Raw genomic sequence first — 10,024 nt, forward strand, 5'->3', positions numbered from 1 at the left:
GCAGGGCAAGCTTCCCTCCTCCCCCATCCCCACGCCTTCACCCCTCACATGACTTACCCTGGGGATGAGAATGGAACTCAGTCTTCACCCTTGCTGAGTGCTATAAATAGCAAACAATAATAATGGGCTAATTATAACTAGGGCCTTGGCGATTTTTGTGGGTTAGCCATTAAGAGTTTTTAGCAGGGTTACATGCTTTGCCTTTCTCGCCAAAGATCTCAAAGCGCTTTGCAAATATGGATGAATTGCACCTCAGAATATATGTGTGGTAAATAAGCATCATTCTCTCCATTTCACCAAATGGGGAACTAAGGCATGGGAGGGGTGAAATGACAAAGGCCTGACCTGAAGTTAGGTTGGCTTAACTACCTCGCTCAGGGCTGTGGAAAAAATGTCATGCACTGTGTGATGTAGTTAAACCAGTTCAAGCCCCACTGTAGGCACTAGCTTGGTGGAAGAATTCTTCTGTTGACCTAGCTATCACCTCTCAGAGAGGTGGATTTATTATTGCACCAGAAGAACCCCTTCCATCACTGTAGTGTCTTTGCTCCAGTTGCAGCGCTGCAGCTGTAGCATTTCTAGTGTAGACAAACCCTTAACAGAGGTTGCACAGCAATTGTGCTCTGGAGCCCACAACAAAGCCTGAGCCCATAAAACTAGAGAGCAGTGTGAACTGGATTTTCTGAGGCAGCTACCTCAATTAAAAGACAATTGCTGGAAAACCTGGTCAGGTGGCAGCTCTTGCTTGGAGCCCCATCCCCAGCTGTGGAGTGGAGATGGCAGAGGATGTCAGGGTTTTTTTGTTTGTTTTTTAAAGGCGTTAGCTCAATTGAGTTAGTTTAATTTGTAACCCATCTTCAAACATGTTAATCTGCATCTTAATGGAGCTTTTCAATCATGGTAGACTAATACAGTTAAGCAACACACCTTTTGCCCCTCTATAGTTCTCTTCTGGGGCAGTGCTAACAAGAACTCCCAGGCCAGTGGAGTTAACACCCCACTGAGATGAACAGGGCAGGTCATGCCTTTCAGAGCTATTGTTTTGGGTTTTTTAAATAAAGAGGCAAAAACCAACCCCTCCCTCCATGAAATGCTTATGTAAGTCACATGACCAGAAGCTAGTACTCTAGGTATGGAACCATGCTTCTTAAACTGGCCCCAGTGTCATCTAATATTGCTCAGAGCAGGCCTGCCCCGAAAATGGTACCAGCCACCAGTAGCATGGTTTCTAGCATTGCAAACTTCTGAACTGGTGTTAGCATTGGTGGGAAGCTCCTTACAGCACCACTGTAATACAAATCAGTACTAATGCAATGTTAGCCATGCTTTTCTATTTCTTACATGGTGGTTCTGTGTTTTCACATATTGCAGTGTCCTGCAGTTTGTCCAATGTGTTAAATAAAGAGAAATAGAAATATTTTATGGGAGAAGAAAAATCACCTTTTATTTTATTTGCAATATTAAAAGCACCTTGGATCTCTAGACTTCATCAACACTAGACACGGCAAGGTTTAGTGTAAACAGCCTAAATAGGGTCATAGATTAAAAGGCCAGAAGGGACTAATATGATCAACTAATCTGTCCTCCTGCATACCACAGGCCAGAGAATTTCACCTAGTGATTCTTGTAGCAAGTCCATATGTTGTGATGGAGCCAGATCATATTTTTTTAGAAAGATACCCAGTTTCACTGTAGGGTAAATGTATGGGTACACCTACATGTTTGTGCATGGATGTGTGTTATTTATTTTGTTAGTAACTGCATGAGAGTTTGGGTGGGTGTGAGTGAGCCCATGTGTCTGAATGTAAGATAGGGACAGAGTTGTGTAATTACCCTAAGTAGGAGACAGCGTGAGAGATGCAGGGAAAGGAAGAGATTCAGTAACAATTGCTTTGGGCTCTCTGCATTAACCCTGCTTAGGGGTGGTACAGATGGTGGCCAGCAGTGCCCGGAAACGGTGCCACAGTGGCTGAGGCATGGTGGAAGCTATAGCCATCTCCTGTCTTTGCGCCAGTGTATTCCATGGTCCCAGGGAAGCCATGATAAAAGTCTACTTTGTGCTGGGCAATGAATCCCACTGTCTGTTGGACGCTACAGGTGGCCCCACCTTTGCCGAAGACCCCCCCCTCCTCATTGGCTATGAATGCATATGGGTTCTGCCCTGCTGAGTAGTTCTGACGGGGGTTGCCCACAGCTTGGATGTTTCCAGCTGCGCTGATCGGATAGCTCTGGTGGAATTTGGGGTGCACTTCCAGGTACCCGCTGGGCTGGAACCCGGTCTGAAAGAGAGAACAGGAATCAAAACCAATTGCATCTCTACTGGCATTCACCGGGCTAAAATGTAGAAGGGCTATATCTATCCTTTTGCTTTCAGGCGTATCCATGGGACACGAGGAGGTGGGGAGGAACAAGAAGAAATGTACTTCATAGATCTGATATGAGGTGATATGGGAGATGTGAGGCCACTCTCACAACTGGGCATGAGACCAGACTCACCGCTGGCTTGATCCAGTAGAACAGGAGGAGAGCTACTAACAAAAGCTGGACCATTGCCCTGCTTGGCTGGGGGACACCAAACTATCTACCATTTTTGCCTTAGGGCAGGAGGCACGTCAGTGGGCTAAACAGACCAGAACAGCAGAAGGCAGGCAGGATGGATCTTCGGCATGACTGGGGATGGCAGAGGCAGGTTACCAAACTAGCTGGACCATGGTACTGATCCAGTACAGCAGGAAATGGGATAGCAGAGGGAATATACCACTGGGCTGTGGGAGAAGGCAGGACACTGGGCTTTCTGGACCAATGGTCTTGGTCCCCTTTGTGTGGAATGCCCTTACCTGAGTGAGGCACTGAGCCCGCTCCGACCACAAGTTGTGCTTCTGGCATCTCTTCAGCTTCATCCTTCGGTTCTGGAACCAGGTCTTAACCTGCCGTGAGGGGTCAGAAGGTTCCCGGGGGAATGGATAGTCAGGGGGGAATATGGAATGGGCTAAGACATTTTTCACCTCTGACTCACCAATTACAATGAGACTCTTGGGTAAGGGGTGGAGTGACTGGAGGGCTCAGGGAATCAGGGAGTGGAGTATAAAGCATCTGAGTGGTTGCTGGTTAAAGTCTGGCCCCAGTTCAACATCAGATGCCTGTTTAGTGGCCTATGCAAATTGTGTCAGTGGATCTCTGTCCCCAGCACCTACATTGTCCACATTGTGCCCATCATTGTGACATTTAGGCGCATTACAGCTGTGACAAATGAATGAGTGTGGCCAAAAACTGGCACAAATCAAACTCAACATGGTCTCTACAGTCCCACCCATAGAATGGATTAAATCCCTCCTGATTACAGGCCAAAATTAAGGAAATGTGTGTTTGCGGGGGTGCAGGGAGGGCAGAAGGCCTGCCCAGCATCCTATCAGTCCTCAAAATCAAGATCCCTGATGGGGGCAGATTCCAAAGCGCACTCCCCCAGGGCTGTGTCTGCACTAATAGGGAGTGCTGCAAGGATGTTGATTGCAGCAAATAGCTGGTTGTCTCACTTGTCCTGTTTCTGACAAAACCGGTTTGGGGGGTGGGTAGGTGGGGTGTGTGTTTGTGTTTGTTATCCCAGTGCATCCTGGGATATCTGAGGCACCAAGCCCAGAGTGCCCAGCACTTTCATTAGGATAATCTCCATAAGCACTGCATTGTGGGATAGGGTTAGGAAGAATGGCTGAACCATAGCAGCTACAATGCTTGTGGCTTCTCATCCACTCTCGGGAGAGACCATTATAGACGGCACCAGTTCAGCTGGACCTGGGCTATCGATTTCATCTCAGGCATTGCAGCGGTGGCACAAGTGATGCTCATAAATCTGCAGGGATGGCAGTTGTGTGGGGGGCTTGCCGTACCTGCATGAGGCCTTGTGTCAAGCGCATTGCATGGGTGCGGGAAGACAGGTTGGTGGGAGGAGTTCAGCCCTGGGGAGAGCTCACAGCAGCGTCCCAGCTTACTGCAGGTGCTGCATGGGGGCACTGGGGAGGGGGTGGGCAGGAAATTATTTGTGAACTAATCCATGCCAGGCCACTCAGCGCCTTATGGGGAAATTCACCAGTGCCTGGAACTGCACCCAGCAGAGGACTGGGAACTGATGCAGAGCATAAAGTGCAGGGAACTATGGTGACCCACTTACTGCTCAACCACACCACAGACCATGGCGTCACGGCACTGCCAACTCCTGGCATTCAAAAATCACGAATCAGGCCCTGAATATCATGAGAGTTGTGATTTTTTAAGCCAGATTTGAACAAAAGGTCTCTCTCTTGCTCGCTCGCTTTGCCTCCTGATGTTGGAGCCTTCAGAGGGTCACATTTTCAAGCTTTTCCCTGAAACCAGGAGATCTAGAAACTTTTTTTTAAAAAAAAAAAATGAAAGCTGAGCTTCTCATGTTTTCGTGACTCAAGGTCTTCAGGAAAATCAGCAACTACTGGCAGATTCACAGTAAAATCTCAGGAGTTGGCAACACCGGCAGTAGCTGGTCCCCTCATCGTGAGTCTCAACAGAGGTGCCAAGGACTGACTGGGTTTTAGCACATTCCATCCATGGATGTGTCATTATCCCCATTTTACACATGGGGAAACTGAAGCACAGAGAAGGGACGTGACTTGCTCAAGGTCACCCAGCAGGCCAATGGCAGAGCTGAAAAAGAACCCAGGTCTCTTTGAGTCTGAGTCCAGTGTCCACTAGGCAACACTGTCTTCCTGCTGAAATTTTCCCTCCAAGAAGGGTTTTTCTGGGGCAGGACTGAGGCACATTTGGGAGCGGGAGGGGGACAGTTATATGTGTGTGTATGGAGCTTGCTCTGTCACAGCCATGTCCTGTACTTGCTCTAAGGAAAAATATAGGACATAAATACTAATATTGTCATCTAGCACCTTTGCCACTGTTCTGTGCTAATCAACCCCCACCTTTATTCCACGACTCCTCTTGCAGTAAGTGACGTTCAGGTGCAGCCCAGCCATTACAAGGCAGACAACTCTATGCCCTCACTATTCACCTGCTTGTAAGTGAGCCCCAGGACTGCAGCCAGTTCCCGGATCTGCTGGGGGCTGAGGTATTTCTGGTTCTGGAACCGCTGATGCAGGGTTTGCAGCTGCTCCTTGGAGAAGGCTGTACGGATCTTGGCCTTCTTCATCCCTCCCTCTCTTTCCTTCCCATTCTTCTGGGGCTTGGACGCAGGCTGGGGGGACGAGGATTCTGTCTTGGGGCTGGTGGCCGAATCTGGTGTGAAGTGGCTGAAATTCCCAGAGCTGGAGGAAGCAGGGGAGAGATCTAAAGACAAAGGGGATATATGCTGTAATGAACCCACATGTGTGTAAATACACACACACACACACACATGCAGAGCCCTCTGCTGGGTGAGATCAGAACTGCTTATCTGTGTGACATAGGCCATATACTGCTAGCAGCAAAGGAGATTCTCCTTTAGCGCAAGCTCTGAGGATCTGCGCCTTTGTAGCAAAAGAATCTGATATGTATCCCTGATGCCAGTGTGAAGTTGCAAGTGGCCAGATTAAGCCTCACGGTGACACCCTGGATGGGCAAAAAGAACAGGAGTACTTGTGGCACCTTAGAGACTAACAAATTTATTTGAGCATAAGCTTTCGTGTGCTAGTTGCATCTGATGAAGTGAGCTGTAGCTCACGAAAGCTCATGCTCAAATAAATTGGTTAGTCTCTAAGGTGCCACAAGTCCTCCTGTTCTTTTTGCGAAAACAGGCTAACACGGCTGCTACTCTGAAACCTGGATGGACAGTTCATCCCTACATCTCCAAATCCTCTATAGCTTGTCCTTTTGCAGAGCACTTTGGGACCTAGGGATGAAAAGCGCTATAATTATATGTTAAGGTTGTCACTACACAGCCTAATCTGGCCACTAACTTGACACTGGCAGCCAGGATCGCTATCAAATCCTTTTGCTCCGACAGCACAGACGCTCAGCACTTGAGCTAAAGGAGAATGTTTGCTGTTAGTGGTACAGGGCCTCTGTCACATAGAGGAGCAGTTCTGCGCAGGACAAGCATAATTACACCCCTTTGACAGATGGACAAGCTGGGGTGCAGAGGTGAATCACTCGCCCATGGGCACACAGCGAATCTGTGCACTGGACTCTTGGGCTTAAGTCTGGTCAATTTTGAGCCTTGATTTGGGGTCCCCAGTCTGAGACACCTTAAAGGGGCCTGGTGCTCAAAGCCCACGTGTGCTCAGCACTCTCTGAAAATCAGGCCCCTTTAAGAGGTCTCAGGTTGGGCACCCAAAAATTGGGGCACTCAGCATGACCAGTCACAAGTGAAAGTTTAGGCTTTGATCCCTTAGTCCTGTGCTCCAGCCACTGGACCAAACTGTCTCTCACCAGTAGTGTTACTTTCTGCTCCTTCTACCCAAGGATCTCAATGCACTTCACAAACACTGGCAAATTAACCCTCCCCATCCCACTGTTGGGAGGGAGGGAGGTAGGTATTATCACCACCGATGTAAAGTGATAACCAGAACAACCCAGTGAGTCAGTCAGGACAAGAACGCAGGTTGCCGGACTCACAGCCCACTGCTCTAACCACTAGGCTGCCGCTACCCTTTGCAAAGCACATGAGAACTAGAATAGAATATTGTGCTGATGAGAGTTTACAGGAGGAGAAAAGGCACAGACAGAGGACACAGAGACAGGTTGGGGAGCGCCACTCACTCCAGAGACAGTATTCAAGAGGATAGAGGAACCCGCAAAGACCCTTCCAGCTTGTCCTGGGAAATATCCTAAGGGGGTCTCTGCCTGAAGGACAAAGCCAAGATTGAGATCTAAAGAAAAAGCTTCCTAAGCAATCTGGGCTGTTAGTCCAGACAAAAGCCGCCAACATGCAAAGCCATTGAGGCAGCATGAATAGGAAAATGTTAACAAGTGAGATTACACAGATAGCTCTCCCCTAGGTGTCTGGCACGTGTGGATGCGGGCAGCAGTGGGGGCCAGGAAGGGTGTATTGGTTTGCAAGCCTGGCCAAATGCCCTTGGACAATTTCTTCCCTCTCCCTGACCCCCCCAACTTCTCACCTGTCTGCCCATAGGGAGAGGGGAGAGTTAACATCCACTTGTGGGGAGGACAGTTTCAGGGCCAATAAGGGAATTACCCCCTTAGATCTTTAGAGACCATCCTAACCCATCCTTGGTCCCAAGCACCTGCCCCAAAGAGTCTGAATCAAGAGGTACTTTGGGAAATCCTAATGCTCCATCTCCCCCATGTAAGCTACTGATCTCTTGTGCAGGTCACTGGCTCCTCCCTGCTACCAATCCCTCCCCAGCTGAGAGGAAAAATGGTTGTGTGGTTAAAAAAGACACTTGAAATTCAGCTGTGGGTTATATTCTGAGCAGAGCCCCAGGCTTGCGCTGTGTGACTTACATCTGGCACCTTGGGTAGTCATTTGCACCCATGTAAAACGCCACCAGCTGAGATGGAGGTTAAGGTTTTGCACAGGTGCAAATGGAGGTAATCACACCTACCCTCCTCGCAGGGGCGAGGGTACATTCATTGATGTCAGTGAAGTGCCCAGGGACTACAGGGAGCAGCGCCACAGAAAAGTCTAGAGATAATCGAACAGCTATAACATGCCCCAGCTAGCACTCTCTTTAGACCCCAGCCCTCTCCACTGCCAGCTCCAGCCCTGCCCAGCCATCGCCTTCCCCTGAGAATGCCAGCCTACCTCGTTGTCCTTTCCCCAGACCCCCACCTCCACCAGCTATTCCAGCAGGCCCCACTCACCGAGTGCTGATTCCCCTCCCCACAGACATGTGCTCTCCATGTTACCTCCCTCCCTTTCTTGACCCCCTCTGCTTCTGCTTGACTTGCCTCCTAACTGCCGCTTCCTGGCCCTAAGAACTGAGAGTGGGGAGCCTGGGTTGTGAGGGCCCCCGGGGGGGGGGGGGAGGGGAGAGTGGGGCAGGTTCCTGGCTGTGGGGAGCTGGGTGGTGCAGGATAGGGAGAAGTTGTGGCTGCAAGGAGGCAGGCTGCATAAGGAATGCTGGTCTGGGGTGGGGGTAGGGAAGGAGTCGGTGCTCATGTGGGGGTGGGGGGTGGGGAGAGCAGGGCAGGTTTACTACAGACCCATTGGGGAACTGGCCCATGTGAGACCTGCATACAAGGGTGGCTGGAGAGGGGCTGCAGGATGGTGAGTGGGGCTTGGGCTCTGCATGTCTGGGGGGGGGGGATCTGTGAGTTTGCAGCAATGGTGAAGGTAGGTTAGGTGAGGAGGGTATGTCCAGGCGGCCAGTGGGACATGGGTGTGGGGTTAGAAGGGATTTCAGTCAGCTTGGAGAAAAGGCATAACTCCATTCAAAGAAAAGCTCCTAATTCCACACAGTAATAGACGCACCTCAGTACCTAGACTAGCATCTGCTACCCAACTCGCCTCCCAAACCCTGACGGGGAACTAGCCAGTGACTGAAGGGTTAGGAGGACTAGGAGGAGGAACAGGAGAGTCAGCAAGAAGCATGAATGGCAGCTAAACAAACCCTCACACTAAAAACTGAGACAGGCCCAGGTCTTGACAGCTCTTCATCTCTGCAGACCTTTGAGTCCAAGTTCAAAGCTCTACATCCAAACTCTCCCCTGGGGTGGAGTGGGGGGAAACACCCAGCCTGCCTGATGTATTTGTGGCCCATGGAGCATAAAGAATCTAAGATTTCATTTAAAACAAAGGGTACGTCTCTAGTCCTTATGGTCAGGAAGTTAACGTACAAAATGAGAGCCCACTGTGTACTGATGTAACCCCTTGCCTGTAGATAGCCTGAAACAACAATGCTGATTTTTACAATGACTCAAGAGAGGTGTAATCCCCACCGCCAAATTCCCATTAATCTCACTGGGGCATTGACTCTAGAGTGTAAGGATAGCACTAGGCAAAGACCTGTCTGCATTAACTATTTCACTGATGAACATTTGAACAGATGGGATGGGAAGGAGGTAGGAGTGAAGCCCATGGGGTGGGAATTGGAAGCTGCTGAATTGAAAGAAATGGAGAGAGAAGACAGGGGAAAACAGAAAGAGACAAGCAGAGAAAGGAAGACGGGGAAAGGAGAGAAACAGAGGGCAGAAGCAGTAGTGGATCCTAACAGGATTCCCCATCCTCCCACTGTGATACTGAATGAGACTTGAACAAGTATAACAATGATAATGACACATTCAATCACTGTGTAAAGGCTGTCATCTTTGCAATGCCCCCATTGCCAGCACAGGGAGCTGTGCTGTGGGTGATGGGTGTACAGAACACTAAATGCATGCTCCGGCCCATGGACCAAACATGGATTTTGCCTCTCTCCATAAATATGACAGCTCTGGTTTAAGCGAGGCCTGATCATCCCCTGCCCCCCTTGGCCATTCACCTGCCAGGATAAGGTGTTACAGATAGACAAGGATACTTTGCCTTTACAGTGCTTATACCTGAGGATAAAAAAATGTTTTGTAAGTCTGAATGAATTAGGCTCATATCCACATTTTATAAAGGGGAAAGAGAGGCACAAAGAGTGGAAGTGATTTTCCCAAGGTCACTCACTGAGTCAATGACAGATCTAGGATTGGCACCCAGGTGTCCTGAATCTCAGTCCTATGACTTAACTTTGATGGCTTACCTGAGTTCTGGCTTTCCTCCACTGGAAACTGGGCATCACCAGCTGCTTCTGCTCCCCTTCCCGGGCATGATATAGCAGGTTCTGTACCCCCTGCTGAGTTCCAGTAAAACTCCCCGTAGCCCATGCCAGTCCCACTTGGGTAAGGCTGGTAAGGGGGCACAGCCAAGTGAGCACTCATGTGGGTTTGGTTTGAAGGGGTGCTCCCCCCTGGGTGCTCCCCACCCCCACCTCCCAGTAGACAGCACCTCACTCAAGGACTGAAGCTCACCACCCAGGATGAGGGTGCCCTAGAAAGTCTACCTTTATAGCTAGCAGTTCCCTTCTAAGGAGTACAATATCCTGCATCAGCCAGGTCTTCAGTACACATTGTCATGTTAAAG

General features: G+C 49.6%; 1 protein-coding gene across 1 annotated transcript; it reads right to left on the reverse strand.

Moving 5' to 3' along the window:
- Window positions 1–1,916: 1,916 nt before the first annotated feature.
- On the reverse strand, window positions 1,917–9,822 carry LOC140905892 (homeobox protein NANOG-like). Its single transcript, XM_073329390.1, has 4 exons — window positions 9,645–9,822; window positions 5,030–5,304; window positions 2,838–2,927; window positions 1,917–2,279 (listed from the first exon to the last, which is right to left on the reverse strand). The coding sequence occupies exons 1-4, from the start codon at window positions 9,820–9,822 to the stop codon at window positions 1,917–1,919; spliced, it is 906 nt and encodes a 301-aa protein (XP_073185491.1).
- Between the last annotated feature and the right edge of the window lie 202 nt (window positions 9,823–10,024).

This window comes from Lepidochelys kempii, chromosome 1, assembly GCF_965140265.1.
Source record: "Lepidochelys kempii isolate rLepKem1 chromosome 1, rLepKem1.hap2, whole genome shotgun sequence".
Lineage (NCBI taxonomy): Eukaryota > Metazoa > Chordata > Testudines > Cheloniidae > Lepidochelys > Lepidochelys kempii.

Bases quoted from the DNA above. Each gene is read 5' to 3' on its own strand.
- LOC140905892 (XM_073329390.1), bottom strand. From the start codon at position 9,822: ATGAGTGCTCACTTGGCTGTGCCCCCTTACCAGCCTTACCCAAGTGGG. The intron at 2,928-5,029 runs GTGAATAGTGAG...CCCTCACGGCAG, and splicing joins TGGGGCTCACTTACAAGCAG to GTTAAGACCTGGTTCCAGAA. The intron at 2,280-2,837 runs GTAAGGGCATTC...TCTCTCTTTCAG, and splicing joins GGGCTCAGTGCCTCACTCAG to ACCGGGTTCCAGCCCAGCGG.